The 17,040-nt window shown below is 32.5% G+C and overlaps 3 protein-coding genes across 3 annotated transcripts in view; 1 reads left to right on the top strand and 2 right to left on the bottom strand.

Moving 5' to 3' along the window:
* LOC125872947 (structural maintenance of chromosomes protein 3) overlaps nt 1-17,040 on the bottom strand; it is a 138,320-nt gene that overhangs the window by 89,053 nt on the left and 32,227 nt on the right. The window lies entirely within an intron of this gene.
* LOC125872949 (outer envelope protein 61) lies at nt 5,242-14,361 on the top strand. The gene is made up of 11 exons (XM_049553767.1): nt 5,242-5,648; nt 6,188-6,418; nt 7,167-7,223; nt 7,312-7,440; nt 7,957-8,034; nt 8,122-8,192; nt 8,336-8,379; nt 8,472-8,679; nt 9,991-10,552; nt 12,908-13,051; nt 13,794-14,361. Exons 1-11 carry the CDS (start codon nt 5,553-5,555, stop codon nt 13,938-13,940), a joined length of 1,767 nt encoding a protein of 588 aa, XP_049409724.1. The 5' UTR covers nt 5,242-5,552; the 3' UTR covers nt 13,941-14,361.
* LOC125872960 (uncharacterized) lies at nt 14,941-15,874 on the bottom strand. The gene has a single exon (XM_049553781.1). The coding sequence runs from the start codon at nt 15,672-15,674 to the stop codon at nt 15,231-15,233; it is 444 nt and encodes a 147-aa protein (XP_049409738.1). The 5' UTR covers nt 15,675-15,874; the 3' UTR covers nt 14,941-15,230.

The raw sequence follows: 17,040 nt of genomic DNA, 5'->3' as shown, positions 1-17,040 counted from the left end.
AAGACGAGGCTCGTGGTAGCCTGGTAGGGCATAAGCACGTTTCTAATTATGTTTAGTGACGAAGTCAAAACTTTTTAAAAAAAAATTAAATATAAAAAATAAATATATATAAAAAAAATAATCAAAATTCTAACATTTTATTATATATAAAATAAAAATGGAATTAGTAACACTTTGATAAGAATCTACTTTGGCAACCATATACTATCATTAAATATTTAAATCAAATCATACTAATTGTTTTGAATTAAGGTGTAATTAGAAAAAAAGTTTTGAATTAACGTGAGGACATTATTCCTTTTTTGCTTTAATTTATGTGTTATATTTTTTTATTTTTTTTGGGGGGGGGTGGGGGGTGTTTAAATTTTTGTTATTCTAAATAGAAACTAGAAAGTTGTATTTTTATATTCAAAAATAAATTAATTTTAGAATTTCAACTTTACCTGTAATTAGATGATTTATAACATATAAATATTTTAAAACTTGTATTAGATACAAGTTAAAAAACTATGTCTTTTTTTCTTAAATTTATTCTAGTGAAATAATGGACGAAAGAATAATAAATTATAAACTAATGATTATATATCAATGAACTACAAAGTTCAAAGTGTATCTTTAGCATCACATATAATTCAATTTGGGAAAAGCTCCACCTTGAAAAGAAAAAATTATTAAGAAAAAGAAAATTTAGCTTAATTATGAGTTATTTTAAATATCTAGGAATATATATAAAATAGACATGATTCAAATGCTTAATAAATTTTAAAGGCCTTTAAATATGACTTCCGTCTCCTGTGAACTAGTCCTCATTTTTAAATGAGCAACTTTCACATATAGCAAACACAAAATTCATATTTATATGCTATAACAAAGTTTGTATAATTGCGCTCATAAAAAACATATATATGTATAACTCGCTATACATATACAAAAAAAAACATTTGTATAATTCGCTATACATATACAAAGAAAACAGTTGTATAATTCGCTATACATATACAAAAGATAGCAGTTGTATACAAAAGATCAATTGTATAATCTGTATATGTATAAAACGAGAAAGAGAGAAAGGCAAAAGAAAACCGGGAAGGGAAATATTTGTATTGTATAATTAAAAGTGTATATGACGAAGATATATGTATTTGCATGTGTATATACAATTTTCTCTCGCTTTATACAAACAGAAGCACAATTTATACATTTCGTTTCTGTTTGTATAAGCAAGAGAGGCGAGGGTGGCGAGTGAGATTTGGGAGAGTGGCGAGCGAGATCTAGGAGACGGGAGAGAGGGGAACGAAAATATATGTATATATACAATTTCCTCTTGCTTACAAACACAAATGCATTTTATACATTTGTGTTTGTATAAAAGCGAGAGAGGCGAGCGAGACTACCACCAAACGAGAGTGGCGAGCGAGATTCCACCAGGGAGAGTGGCGAAAATAGCAATAGTTTGCTATAGAGTACAATTAAATCAAACTATATTTATAGCATTGAATTTGAATTAATAGTTTGCTATTATATATAATTTTCCCTTTTTAAATTACATCAAACAATATTTTTATTATGGAATAAAATTGTTTACTATCTTCGATTTCTTATTAATAATAGCATATTCAATAATAACTTTTCTAACAACAATTACTGTTAATCGTGTATTTTTTCAAAATATATGAGATTGAGATTGATATGAAGCATTTTCTAAGGCAATTCAAGACCGCAATAATAATACTTATCTTTTTATTTTATCTTCGCAATTTAAATAAGGTAAAAGGGTAAAAAAATGCCCTTAAACTATGTGAAAGGAATAAAATTGTCCTTCGTTTACAGTTTGGTCCAACAATGTCCTTACTGTCAATACTTTGGTCCAAAAATGTCCTTATTGTTATTTAATGGGTCAAAATGTTCATTTTTCAAATAAATATATTATTTGTTTTCTTTTGAACAAATTCTTTTTTCTAAATAATATTTTTTAAATTAGGAAATGTTTATCTTACTTCAATTCAGAAAAAAAAAATGGAAATATTTCTTATTTTTTATAATGATTTTTTATCGTTATATAAATATAAATTAATGATGGATATATTATGATATATTATATATGACCTATATTATATGTCGAAATGGTACATGAAATTATTCTATTTTAATTGATAAAATGAGATTAAGAAGAAAAATATATTTCCTACATTTTTATTTGTTAAAGTGATTTTAAAAGAAAGAAAACAAGAACATGGTTCTTTAATAATATTTGGGAAACTACATTAAAAAAAACCCTGAACTTGGCAGCATAACTTACTTTAACACTTAAACTATACATGCGTTTAAATACCCCCCTTAACATATTTGAAGTGAATTAATACCACCCTAAAAATATAATACCAGTCTCGAGTTGGCAAGTGTATTACACGCGCACCACGTCATTGACACATCAGAACCACATAAGCGTCACGTCATGGCCACATTGGAAATTCTCTAAAATTTGATTTTTGATTTTTTAAATTCATTTCTTCCTTTCCTTTTCAGAATATTTAAATACTAGTTAATCTTTAGTTCTTAATTAGTTTAAGAAAAATTGAAGTCATTATCAGTGATTTTTTTATTATCGGTGTTCTTTATTTTTTTTATTTTTATATACTAATCAAGTTCTAATTCTTAACTTTTTTTTTTGCAATTAACAGAACCATATTCTATATATTAAGAAGGTTAAAACTAGGAAAATTAAGCTGAAGCTAAAAACTAATTATTACTTATGCTTTGTTGCTCCACATCAATTCTAAATGGATCTAACATGTGTTGGACTACTCCAAGCACGATGACGATTTTTACACCAAAAACACAAGCCCATGTTGAACCAGACTAATGTGGAATTCTTAACTGATTCAAGAAAAACACATTTATTTGTAGTGATTTTTCTTTCAAAAAAAACCTTTCTCTACCCATTGCTTCAATCGCCATTGTTAACCATTAACATTATAGATCGGTTGACAAAACCTCATCTTCTTTTATGCCAAAGTCTTTATTTTCAAAAAAATCACAATTTTTTAAGAAAAATCAAATCTCCAAATTAAAGAGTAAAAAAAATTATGTAGATCTGATTCTTTTTATTTATGTGCTTTGAATGTAGAGTTTGAAGAAGGAGAAAGAGGATGGAGTGGGTTGGGGATAGGGTGACGTGGGGAGTTTGAGGAAGAAAAGACAAGCAGGTAGAGGAGGTAGGTGGAGTTTTGAAAAAGCGGGGTGGGGGGTTTGAAGAAGAAGACGAATGGGGTGGGTGGGTTTTTTTTTTTTTCATATATACAAAGTGGGACCATTACTTTTTTTAAAATATAACTTAACGCGCTTTAAAAAAAATTCTTTTCTTTTTTTGCCACGTCATCCGTTAGGATGGAATTAAATTCATGCGAAATGAAATTAGGGGGGTAAATAAATGCTCGTATAGTTTAAGTGTTAAAGTAAGTTCTGCTGCCAAGTTCAAGGTTTTTTTTTATGTATTTTTCCATAATATTTTAATTAGGAAGAAGACGTATTTAAAAAGGGGAGAAAATAATATGTTTATTTAGAAAAAGACATTTTTGACCCATTTAGTAACTATAGGGGCAATTCTGAACCAAAGTATTGACTGCAAGAGTATTTTGGAACCAAAGTATAGACGATAAGGACATTTTTGAGCCAAACTATAAACGAATGACATTTTTATTTCTGTCACATAGTTTAAGGGCATTTTTGACCCTTTTTCCTTTAAACAATACAACATTTTTTTAAAAAAGAATATACTAACATATATATCTTACAAATATACTTGTTTAAGCACATGATGGTTATCAGTTAACGAGGAATAAAAAATATTTTTAGTTCATAAAATTTTATATTCTTTGTACTTCAAAAAATTAGAAATTATATTCTTGATTCTGACCTTTTCTGATCAAACAGTTAAAATGTAATAATTTTATAAATTCAATTAGTATCTAAGGAAAAACCATATAATCAAAGAAAAAGTTTATTTTAAATACCCGACCAATTTATATTATGAGCATATATAGGCCAAAACAAAAGTCAATATGATATATTTGTATGAATATATATATATCATATAGTATCTATTTTGGTGTTATTACAAACGTCGTGTATATGTAAGTTTGTATTAAAAAATTATTATATGAGTCGGCAATCATTTCTTTGGATAAGGAAATGATATCATCATATTGTACGGTGGTAATTATCAAATATGTCATAAATGAGCTGTTAAATAAATCTAAATTCCATTGTTGAATTAAATCCGTGAAATGTTTTTTTTTCAGTTTATCCAATTGTACGTTATTATTGTCATTCTCCTTAACACTTTGTTTAGATGGTTGTTATATATTATTTTATAATATATCATATCATATTATATTGTATTATATTATAATGTAATGTTTTAATAAATATAGTGTTTGAATAAATTGTATTATTCTTCTTCGTTACATAATATCAACACATTCATAATTTGAATGGTAAAATGTTCAATACTTTATAGTTGCACATAAGTAAAATATTGAAAATCGTACTTATTCTTTCTATTTTTAATCATCAGAAAGATTCATTCTAGATAATTCCACATTCTACTTATTAAACAAAATTATATGAATGTTAAAAACGTTCTTGGGGTGATCTCATAGTTCCTACGGGGTAAAAATGATTCATGATTGGATCAATCCATGTATTTTCCAAAAGAAAAATACTGAGCTTGAACCTAGCTCCATCACCTCAAAATGAGGAGGGGAGCAAGATTTAAACTAGTGCACCAATAGTTTTAATGTTTTTACAATGCCTAATGAAATATATCTCATATCTCAAGTTATATATATAGTTCTAAATTTAACGGGTGCACATGTGAGTCCGTCTCTCAATATGAATCATGAAAATATAATTTAACTCTCATGTCGATTAGAATAAATTTTTTTTTTTACATAGGTAAATTTTTGTGTGCTAAGCAAGAGAATAATATTTTTCAATTTCAACGATACATGTATTTCTATTACAATTATAATAAAAATTCAATTATATTTGAGAGAGATTTATAGTATATAATAATAATAATAACACATCGTGAAGATAAAAAGACGGTTTTTGAATCGAGTGAAATTTATGTAAAAAAGGAAAAAAGTAGAAGAAAAGACAATAGTTTCGAAAAATGGATGAGTATCACCGATATAGAATTAATAAAGGAGTAAATTGTCACAAATAAAAGTTAGAGGGCTTTCACTTTACTTCTCCACTAGGGAAAATATTACTTGGAAGATCCTTCGTCGCTAGGAATTGCGATTTGTCTACTGGTAGGCGTCCAAAATCCAACCAATTACGACCATTCCTCTTCATTTCTCTCGTCTTTTTTCGGTTCCACAGATCGCTATCAAACGTAATCGCGTATATACATATTTCTGATTGAAAATTACGTTCAATTTGATTCAATAATCGACGGATTTTGCCTACAGATTCAGCCAATTTCGCCTGATTTTGAATTGAGAATTCAACGGAAGATCAGATTATTCGACTGTGTATTTGGTAGAATGTTTAACGGAATGATGGATCCTGAATTGATCAGAATGGCGCAAGAGCAGATGAGTCGCATGTCCCCGGCTGATTTGGCTCGGATGCAGCAGCAGGTTTCTATTTTCTCATGCCTTTTAGCTAAATCTCAATTTTGAATTTGTAATTCTTCGAATTGGTTGCTTGAACAAGTTGTGGTTATTGAGATATAATTCGTCTGGTGATTAGGGTGCGGGGATTTTGTTATGGCGGATCATTGCGGGTATAACTGTAGATCCAATTTAATTTCATTTCAACTCTACAGCTAATAAGCTTATGCTGTAGCTATAGATATTTACGAATGAAAAAGAATGTGAAACGAAGGTATAAGTCAATAGAGAGGTTACTAAAAAGAGGAATTTTGTTACATGATTGGTACTCCGGGCACCACCGTTGCTGAAAAAGGAATAGGTGCAAACTTTAGTACAGAAATTAGTTGGGGTTAGTGGTCTGAAGTGGGTATAACTCCTGTGTGTTTGTTCCTGATCACCAGGCATTGGCCAGACTTCCATTTTTATTTTTTCTCTTAATTTTGTGACCTTTGGATCAGTTAACAATCTGAAATGAACTTGGATAACTAATTCGTTATTGGTCCTGACACACTGCTGATCTACAGATGATGTCTAATCCTGATTTAATGAGAATGGCTACTGAAGGCATGAAAAACATGAGGCCAGATGACTTAAAGGTTGCTGCAGAACAGTTGAAGCATACCCGTCCTGAGGATATGGCTGAGATTAGTAAGAAAATGGCTAATGCGTCACCTGAAGAAATAGCAGCAATGAGTGCCCAAATGGATGCTCAGGTTAAATATGAAATTAGCGGAGCTGAGTTCCTGAAGAAGCAGGTAATTTATTTTGTGATACACCGATAGATGCTCGGTAATTCCATTTTTGCACTCAGTTGGCTTCAATTGGTGTATATCGTTTTTTTGCTGCACACTTAGTTCTCTGAGATGTTCTGGTTCAGATCTGTGAATTGGGGCTTTTTAGCGAATGTCTCCTAACATTATTGGTTAAGAAGTGATAGTTTCTGTCTCTCTTGACTTTTAAAAAGTAATAAAAACCTTGTTCTAATACATAGTAAACTACAGAATTACTGGGAACTTTGACCTGTAAACCAGATCAATAACGTAACAAGTTCATTCTTATGATCCTTAAGAAGAGAGTTACTTTTTAACTAACCATGTGAACTGGATTTTACATCTTTTTAATTAACTGTAGTACCAAACCAGCTTGAACTTTAAAAATTCGTACATGTGCATACAACTTCCTGTCATGCAACTCGTTAATTACCTTGCGAAGTGTCTCTATTATCTCTACATGAGATGAATAACTTGTGACTTGTAAGCTGAAGATCTGACTTGATTTATAACAGTTGTTGTATATCATTACTAAACAGTTGCTCTTTTCAACATACTTGCCTTCGGTTGCTATGATTTTGGTCTTGTATGCAATGTTTCTGTGATACTACAATAAAATTATCTGTTATGCATTTCAATTTCAATGCTAAACAATGAGCTTATGGTACTTGATGGATGCTTTGGCTTATTTGGAAATAAGCTTATTTGAGGATCTCTATGTACAAAATGACAGGGAAATGATCTTCACAGCCAGGGAAAGTTTAAGGAGGCCCTGCAGAAATATTTGCTTGTAAGCCTAACCTTTTCCTTTTTGATTTTCTTGTGTCTACACAAACTTAAGTTACTGTTCTGATTATTACTTTTCTTTTCATTTTCAGGCAAAGAAAAATCTGTCAAGCATTCCTGCCGCGAAAGGCAGGAGTATCTCATTGGCTTGTTCCTTGAACATGATGTCATGTTACTTAAAAACTGGACAATACGATGACTGCATAAAGGAAGGTAGTGAGGTATGGGGTAATAGATAGTGCTTTAAGTTTGCCTAAGTTTGAGGCTTAATGATTCTAACTAATATTGTATTTTTATCATAACATGGTGGGAAACATGTGCATCTGTCTCCAATTGTGCTCTCTTGTTATATATTTGTGTTTTGATGTGCAGGTTTCTGTAGTTGTCCAAGGGCAGGGGGTGTTTACTCTAACCCAAGATGATTGTCCACTTTATTTCTGGTCTATTTCAAATTATGTTTACCTTTTTAAAAGAAAGATGTGATTACATATGTACATGATTTAAGAGGTGACGTTTACACTTCTTGTTACAACTTCTTAAAAAAACTTATTCTCAAGCATGAAAGTTTTCAACTCATTAAAGTTAAATATTCAACTTTTTGGTACATGTTAAAACCTATGCCAAATGAAAACTTGACATTCAAGTCTTAAGTTAGTTCAGTTTTGAGATTGAGCCGTGCTTGAATATGAATCTCAATTGCAGTAATATGGTGGTTACATAATGTATGGCTGGTGCAGGTTTTGACATATGACGACAAGAATATCAAAGCTCTTTATCGTAGGGGTCAAGCTTATAAAGAGCTGGGACAGTTAGAAGTGAGTATTTGTCGACTCTTGTGACTTTTCTCATTGTTTGTGTTTTGTTCCAACACTTCTCTTATTTCTTTTTGAAACCATGAACAGGATGCAGTGTCTGATTTGAGTAAAGCACTTGAAGTCTCGCCTGATGATGACACTATTGCTGATGTCTTAAGGTATTCTTGTTTACACTTTCATAGGTACTGGTAAATATTTGTTTGAAGGGGTATCCCTCTCCTTTTTCTTTTTTGATCTCCTTACTAAAATTCTAGTGCGCATCAGGTTTTAGATGCTAATGAATCTTTCTTTTCTGATTCAGGGGTGTCCAAGAAAGATTGGTGAAGGAAGGTGGTGCTTCAAGACGTATGTTGTGCATATCCATATTTTAGCTGAATGTGGATTTTCTTTAGAATAATTTCTATGTTATTGAACTTGAGTTTTTCTTCCTCGATCAGGTAGAGGAGGATTGGTTATTGAAGAAATAACTGAAGAAGAACCATTAGTGTCTTCAGAAGCCGTGGATAGTTCATTTCCAAAAAGTGTTGCATCACAACCACGTGAATCGATCAGCCCTCCTAAGAGTCAAAATGAAATTCTTGGTGGGCCTCCCTTATCAAGTTCAGAGTCTTTGGAGGCTTTAAAAAATGACCCCGAATCCATGAGGTTTGTTTCTTGATGTCAAAGTTTAATTCCTTATATTCACATATCACGAGAAACTTCTGATTTTCTCCCATATTTTAAACCTATGTTTGCTTTTGTTTATGTGGAATTTCTTTTGCTTGTGTTCTGGTCATTTAGTTGAAGAATGACATAATAATGACCATGATGTTGCAAAAATTTCTTCCGTAACAAAAATATGTGCTATTTGGTACTCTCAAATTTCACACCCCTTTTACTTTCAAGCTCTGAATTGGTTTAGCCTATTGATTAGACATAATACAATAAATGTGCCCTTTAACTTAGCCTCATTTCACATCTATGCCTTCCAACTTTGGATGTGCACAAGTAGACACTTTAACTTGTATAAAGTTGAACAAGTAGAGACATGAGTCTTATGTGACATAATACACATAGGACACCACGTAGGATGAAAATTGTCATGTAGGACGCGTGTGTCTATTTATTCAACTTTGTTCAAGTTTAAGTGCCTACTTGTGCACACCCAAAGTTGGAGGGCATAAATGTTAAGTTTAAGCCAAGTTAAAGGGCATATTTATGTATTATGCCGATTGATTATGTAGTATATACTTCTTTAAATTGCATGTCTTCTTTCTCTAACTTTTTCATGCACAGATAGTCCTTTATCTTTTGGATGTTCTATTTATCTAGCATGAGTGTTATTGCATATATGGCAACGTTATACTGTAGACAGGGTTACTATAACTGTCTGTGATCAGATGCGCTGGTTTATTTAATTTTCATATTGCATAAACATTTACTGTTGTGTAGTCTCTTATTCTTCAATGTTTGTTGCCTCATTTGTTTTGTATCTTGTTATTTTGTGGTCATATTTTTCTTGCGCTCCTGCTTTGAAGACATTTCTTTTGAGCCGAGGCTCTTCAAAAACAACCTCTCTACCCCACAAAGGTAGGGGTAAGTATGCGTACATCCTACCCTCAGAACCACTTGTGGGATTTTACTGTATATGTTGTTGTACGGCATAAACATAATCTGGCATCTAGGGTATTGGTCTGTGGTAAGATATTCTAAATCTCGTCTAGGTGCAGTGTTAATATTGCCATTGTCCTACCTTCCCTTTGCTCGGTGCTGCTGAAATAATTACTTCTAATCGAATCCACTTTCCCATGAGAAATCCTATTCTCTACATGTTGTCCTTTCTTCTTTATTAGCAATCATTTTCTTTTTCTTCTTTTCCTTGTATAAGATTGTATTCACCGATGTTGCAGTCTTTCGATGTTTAAACAGAACTCAGTCAATAATGATGCAACTTTTATTTCTGTTGTATGGTTGTAGATCCTTCCAGAATTTTATTTCTCGCGCTGATCCAGACACTCTATCTGCCTTAAGTGGTGGAAATGCCGAAGGCATACCTCCTGAAATGGTAAAGACAGCCTCCAATGTTATTGGCAAGATGTCACCGGAAGAACTACAAAGAATGGTCCGGTTGGCTTCCTCCTTTCAAGGAGAAAATCCCTTTCTTAAAAAAGGTTCCTCAGATAACTTTGGCCCTGGCTCAGTTCCTCCAAATGTGACACCCGACATGCTGAAAATGGCAACTGATATGATGGGCAAGATGTCTCCAGAAGAAATGCAAAAGATGTTTACAATGGCATCTTCATTAAAAGAGAAAAGTCCAGTATCAGCTGCAACAACTATTGATTCTAATGGGTCAGGTCAGCAGTCAAAACCTCGTGACACTAGGGAAAATTTTAAAGTGGATGACAGTACTAGTGCAAGCACTTCATCACAAGGGTTTTCTAATTTAAATAATGGTTCCTACTCAAGCTTATCAAGTTCAAATGTTGATCTGCAAGAAGAAATGAGAAACCGAATGAAAGATCCAGCCATGAGACAGGTTTTACTTCAGTCCTTTATTGTGGAAATAGTATTTGTCCTCTGTTCTGTATTTTGATATTTGATGCATATTAGGGGCTTTATTATTTTCTTGGTAATGGTATGTATTTTAGTATTGCCTATACCACTAATAAAGATCCAATTATATTTCCCTAGTGTTCACACTGCTAACTCAAAAAATCCTCTGAGTTAAATTTGTAAAATACCCTAGTTCCTCCACTAACCAAATCATTATTTCTTACTTTCTCTGTTTTAAGATACCATTCCACTTTGAATTGTCCATATCTGAAAGAGAACCAACAACATACCAGTGTAATTTCACAAGTGGGATCTGGGAAGGTAGAATGTGCGCAGAACCCCTACCTTGGGAGGTAAAGAGGTTGTTTCTGATAGACCAACAACATATCAAAGTAGATCGAAAAAGAAATATGGAATTGAATCGTCCATGACAAATAATAAAGGAAGCATGAAAAATGAATAGTAACTACAACTGAATACTAAGATAATTGAAGCACAAAAAACAACAGATAGTAACAAAAATCGAAGAACAATAATCTACAGGAGTAGTACTACTAATACGGGTGTTAGATGAGAAGCTAGACAATGCACAACTACCTATTTACCTTCTAACCTAATTTTTGTCCTCCATAACCTTCTATTTAAGGTCATGTCCTCGGCCAATTGACATTTCATCATGTCCTGTCTAATCACCTCTCCTCAATACTTCTTCGGCCTACCTTTACCCCTCCTAAAACCCACCAAAGCTATCTTCTCACGCCTCAACACTAGGGTGTCTATGCATCTTCTCTTCACATGCCTGAACCATCTCAACATTGCTTCCCTACAATATATTTGTTTACTTTAGATGAACACCAAATCCCAAATTGAATGCTATCATCACATTTAATGGAACTACCTGGCAAACAGATTGACTGACTCTTTCAGGGTGTTCTCCTCCATTAGCTCTTGTTGCTCCAATAATGTAAGTACGCTTGCAAGGATGATTGAAATTTGAACCGGAAGCAAGCGCCATAGCCATAGATGCCCGTCCTCAAATAATAAATACAAGCAACCTTGTCGGGTCGTATATGATTGAATTGCCACATAGAAATCTTGATTGAACGTCCATATCTTTCTATTTTCCTCTCTTTCCGGGTAGAAATAAATGCATACATTGGACTTTGATGTCTTACTTGTTTAGATATACGATGAGATGATCATCAACTAAGTTGCTCGGACTCTTCACTTTTGGTGCCGCACCCGTGTCGACACGACATGGGTGTGGGTGTGAGATCCATGTCTGATTTGGTCACCGATTTTGGGTACTTTGACCAACATCGATGGGGAAGTTTGGACAGTTTGAATGATTTATGTAATCAATACAAAAGCTAAGGTGAAATGAAGAAAATGACGTACCTTTTGTATAGAAATTTCTATGTCACTCCTTTTCCTTTAATCTCCTTCAAGGATTCTCCTCAAGTTCTCCACATAATATCTCATAATGTATTAGTTTCGAAAAATAATATCTCATAATGTATTTATAACTCTATTTTTAGATATTTTAATTATTTTTAGGCGAATCCCCGCACCCATTTTCATATATGGATCCATATCCCGGAATCTTAAAAATTAAGTCATGAATGATCCAACCTCTAGATCCGCACCCATATTGGACACCCACACCCGAGTCTGAGCAACTTAGATCATCAAAGTTAGGGAATCTCAACTGGAATACCTCACTGCGCCAGTACCGGTTGTGAGCCACATTCAGCGAAGAGTTTCTGTTCTTTGTCCCCTAAATGCATTATAAATTGTGAGGAAAATAAAAATAATAAGTGGAATTCTATAGGTTTAGCTAAAGACAATTTTGGAAATTAGAAACTTATTCCTTTTTGTTTGGGGCGAGCTCACTACATTGTCTCATTGAGTAGTGTTCCCTCATAGAGGAAAGAGAGATGGATGAGTAAAAAAATATGTAAAAAAGCACATACATTGATGACACCATGAGTCAAGTGATGAAAGATCTTCACGATATGTGCTGTAAGCATATTAGCTAATTACCCTGTTTTGGATCCTATTCAGTCAGCAATCCTCTCTTGTTTTATTTCTTGTATGCTCTTTTTCTAGAACAATTGCCTCGTGTTGTGAACTTCCCAATAAAACTGTCTACTTTTCTAATAATTACCAATATGGGGGGTTAAACTTCTCTGTCCTTTGTATTTATTCGCTTACAAGCTTTTACAGAGGCTCTGCCTTCAATTACTACTGTGTTATACGTGCCTATACCTGCTTTATGCTGATGTATCTGGGTTCTCATTGATTTACTCCTTGACACGTGGTTTCATCAAATTGACAGATGTTCTCTTCAATGATTAAAAATATGAGTCCAGAGATGATGTCTAACATGAGTGAACAATTTGGGGTGAAGCTCAGTCAGGCAGATGCAGAGAAAGCTCAACAGGCAATGTCATCTTTGTCACCAGATGACTTGGAAAAGATGGTAATTAATCAAAATGTCCTATCCCCCTTTTCTCTGTTTCTCTTTAAAGAAGATGTGTACTTTCCTCATTAAGTTGTTTTGTATCATTGTGATTCACGTGATTGGCATTTGTAATGCGCCTTCACTTAGAACCGATACTTATTTTCCCAATTAATGAAAAACCCGTAATCTCTCGTGTCTGGTCCAAAAAAACTAAATGGTCATTGAGCCTTGAGAAGTCATAGGAGAAAGATCAAGATCTTATCACTTTAAAGGGGAGCACATATGAGTGAAGTGGCGCTTTATCTTTTCAACTTTATAGTGGGTGTACATTTTTATCCTCTCTAGATGGGAATGTGTCGAGCATCATGCTTTGGATTATGAGGTTTTGTTGTAATTTGGCATTTGCAAATTGGATTCTTTAATGAAATAAACATTGGCTGTTATAGCTAAGTTTCAAACATTTGCTATTGCCATGGTGATGTTTAATTCTAACACGTCTTCTAGCGTCTTGTTACAATATAAATAGAATATGTAACCACGAGAACCACTTGAGCAGTAGGACTTGAGCTCTTGAGAAATTTCTATCACCTAATTATTTCTGGGTTTTGTAATTATTTAGTTTCCAGGTAGTTCGAATCATCTCTTTGTTTTAGGTTTGTGATAAACCTCATATTTTAACCATCTTTTCTAACCTTTGTCTTGTGTATTATACACTTCACTGTTACACAAGGTAAATCTATATTTTTTCCGAATATTGCAGATGAAGTGGGCTGATAGAATTCAAAGAGGAGTTGAAGGTGCGAAGAAGACAAAAAATTGGCTCTTAGGAAAACCTGGCATGATCTTGGCTATACTTGTGCTACTTTTAGCAGTCATCCTTCACAAGCTGGGCTTCATCGGGAGCTAGACTTGACATGCTAGCAAAAATATTAGCATAAAGAGTTGAGTAGAGTTTGGAATCCTTGTTGTAATGCACTTGAAATAGGGATATCAGTGGGTAAACCGTTGGTTGAAGATGACACCAGTTACTTTCGTTATATTACGTTTTTTTTCTTTTTTTTATTTGGGTGTTTGTAGATGTATCTGCAACTTGACAAATTATTTAGTTCGTTGTTTCGCGGTAGAACCCACCATTTCTAGATGAAGTTTTGGCAAGACTTTACCCTTTACAAATTCAGAAATCATGAACTTACTGACTGAGGTATAATTCATATTACAAAAAATTAGTAGTTCCTTTTTTTGTCTGTGATTTTTATTTGTCCTGTCTGGTGAAATGTTCCCAGCATTTTTAGTAACTTAAACAAATATAGAATATGGACATTTGTAAATGTAGTGAACTAATAATGGCAACTGCATTAATAGGGCCATTCTATTTGTCTTTGTTCGAGTGTTAAAGAGTATATAACCGACAATTTACATGTTGAAATAAGCATATGATCGAATCTTGATATAAAGCAGCTCATGTAAGGTCAAAAAAAAAAAAAACTACTCAATGTGGTGATAAGAATGACAAGGAAATTCACCTGCTAAATCTCACAGAGTAGGAGTTAGGAGGATCAATATAATCCGTGTAATTTCACAAATAATAATCATCTAGTGTAGGTAGATCTCATCTTTAAAAATAGTACTCCCTCTATCCCATTTTATGTGAGGTAACTTAACTTGATACAAAATTTAAAAAAAGTTTGAAGACTTTTAAAACTTGTGATCCAAAATGAATGATAGAAATTTATGTGCTTGTAAATCATTTCATTAAGAGTAAAATAGATATTTTATAATTAAATTATTATTTAATATAGAAATATGTCATTCTTTTTGGAACGGACTAAAAAAGAAAGTTAGTCACATAAATTGGGACGGAGGGAGTATTTTTGATAGATTCTCGGTTTGAAACGGTCACATTCATCTTACTTGCAGCAATAAGCAAATAAAGAAATAAAATATATACAAATGTAGCATTGTGAAGGTCACATGGACCAAGTCTCATAACTTCTCTTAAAAGAGAGATTTTTTTATTTTATAATAAGAGAGAAAAAATCAACGGCGTGTCCACGTAATAATCGTGTTCGATGAATTTTTACTGTACCCAACTTTTTTTTGGGCAAAATACACAATATACAAATCCGTTAATCTTCAATTTCTGTGTCTTTCACCTTTTTTTTCTTCTTAATTATAATTATAATTGCATTTTAAGTCCTTACTTATTTTGATTATGCCATGTTAAGTCCTCCTCTCTCTGAGATAGGGTCCTCCAAAACCCAGCTCCATAGAACCGGTCCCACATCTCCGTTTCAAAATCGGCGGCTTCTCGTACTCCGTCGTCGTCTTCACCGTCAAATTTCTCCCGATCGCCGTCGTCTTCATCATAGGCACCAAGGTAAACATTTTTATTATTCTTCATCGATTTCCATGAATCCTCCTCTTTCTTCTTCTTCCTCAAAAGCCTCTCCTGCTTCTTCTTCCTCCATATATTCCGGCATAGTCCCGTCGGAACTTTGTACACCGCTAGTACCAATAAATGCATCACCGTACATGGACAACAACAGCATACCATTGCACACTCCGCCGCTGTACCCCCAGCTACCTCCCCTATCCGTTTATGAGTGCTGCAACTCCGTTTCTCCTTTTCCTCCTCCTTCATTGTCTCCAATTTCACGAAATTACTCGTCGGAGATTAAACAATTCACAGTCAGTTATCGTAACTGCAACAGATAATCATGAAACTCAAATCAAACTTTTCGGAAATGAATTCGGGCTTTTATAGAAGACAAAATCTATTCAGTCAAGTGAACTTAGAAAATCATCGATTTTACGGAAACTGAAAAAAAATCTAGCTAGAGACGTAAGATAGTGGGAGAGGCAATTTATACTTGAAAGAAACAGACCGTGTGTTGATTTAGCTTTTTTTTTTTCACGTTTATTAAAAATAAAATAATAAATGGAGTATAAAATGTAATTTATTTAATCATTTTAGTATATATCTTCCTTTTATTTTCTTCGAAAAAACATTACGTAGATTTCTATGTAAAAACAATTTAACATTAAAAGATTTAATTTTTTATTTTTAGCAAGATATTAATAGTCATACAACTTATAATTTCTTTTTTATATTTGGTGTCTGAGGTAGTTATAGTTCTTAACATTTTGAATACTATACTTTAGTGATAAAATTGGTTATTTTTCTGGATATAACAAAAATGATATATTTTTTTTTATTGGTGTCTCACTCGCTATTTAATACGTATCATATTAGGATTAGACTAAATTCGAATTATTGTTCAATTATTGCTGTGTTTTTCTGCATAATTTTATTTATGAAATAGGAGTAGAAGAAAGAGACAAGTGATGCCGCGTCAGCATACATAGGGAATGGACACATTCAAAACACGGCTCTGATTCATATTTCGTCTGAATTTATGATATCCATTCCTCTCCTTTGACTGTCCAATTGCAATTTTCTTTTATTTTTCATACTTACTCCTTCTCATATTATTCATCTCAATTTATGTGTTATTTTTCGTTTTCTAAAAGTTAAATTTAATCAAAAATTTATTTATGAAATCTTCAATCATTTTGAAATAAAATTTTATATTTGTAAACTATGTAAAAGACACTATAAGTCCAATAACTAAATTCAAAATAATTACTCATTCCGTCTATCTTTACTTGTCCATTATATTTTTTTGAGATATCCAACAATACTTGTTTTTATAAAATTAATGAATAATTAACTATTTTGTGTCTATTTTACCATTGCTATTAAATATTCCATCCGTCTCAATTTATGTGTTATATTTTGTATCTCGAGATTCAAACAAATCTAACTTTGATCGTAAATTTTTCATATAACTTTTAAATATTTTAGAGTGTCAATTATTGTGACTTATAGTACCCTTTACAGAATTTACAAATATATAAATTTCATTTTTAAAAAAATGAAGATTTCATAGGCAAATTTTCGGTCAAACTTAAACTTTTTGACTTTCGAAAAATAACATTATGAACCA

The sequence above is a fragment of the Solanum stenotomum genome, chromosome 8 (genome assembly GCF_019186545.1).
Source record: "Solanum stenotomum isolate F172 chromosome 8, ASM1918654v1, whole genome shotgun sequence".
Lineage (NCBI taxonomy): Eukaryota > Viridiplantae > Streptophyta > Magnoliopsida > Solanales > Solanaceae > Solanum > Solanum stenotomum.
The sequence above is the reverse complement of the archived record's forward strand: the minus strand, read 5'-3'. Positions and strand labels throughout refer to the sequence as shown.

What these genes read in the sequence shown, in the direction of transcription:
- LOC125872949 (XM_049553767.1), top strand. Translation starts at nt 5,553, where the DNA reads ATGTTTAACGGAATGATGGATCCTGAATTGATCAGAATGGCGCAAGAG. An exon ending in TGGCTCGGATGCAGCAGCAG is followed by an intron (nt 5,649 to 6,187) that starts GTTTCTATTTTC and finishes GCTGATCTACAG; the next exon opens with ATGATGTCTAATCCTGATTT. An exon ending in GGAAGGTGGTGCTTCAAGAC is followed by an intron (nt 8,380 to 8,471) that starts GTATGTTGTGCA and finishes TTCCTCGATCAG; the next exon opens with GTAGAGGAGGATTGGTTATT.
- LOC125872960 (XM_049553781.1), bottom strand. Translation starts at nt 15,674, where the DNA reads ATGAAGGAGGAGGAAAAGGAGAAACGGAGTTGCAGCACTCATAAACGG.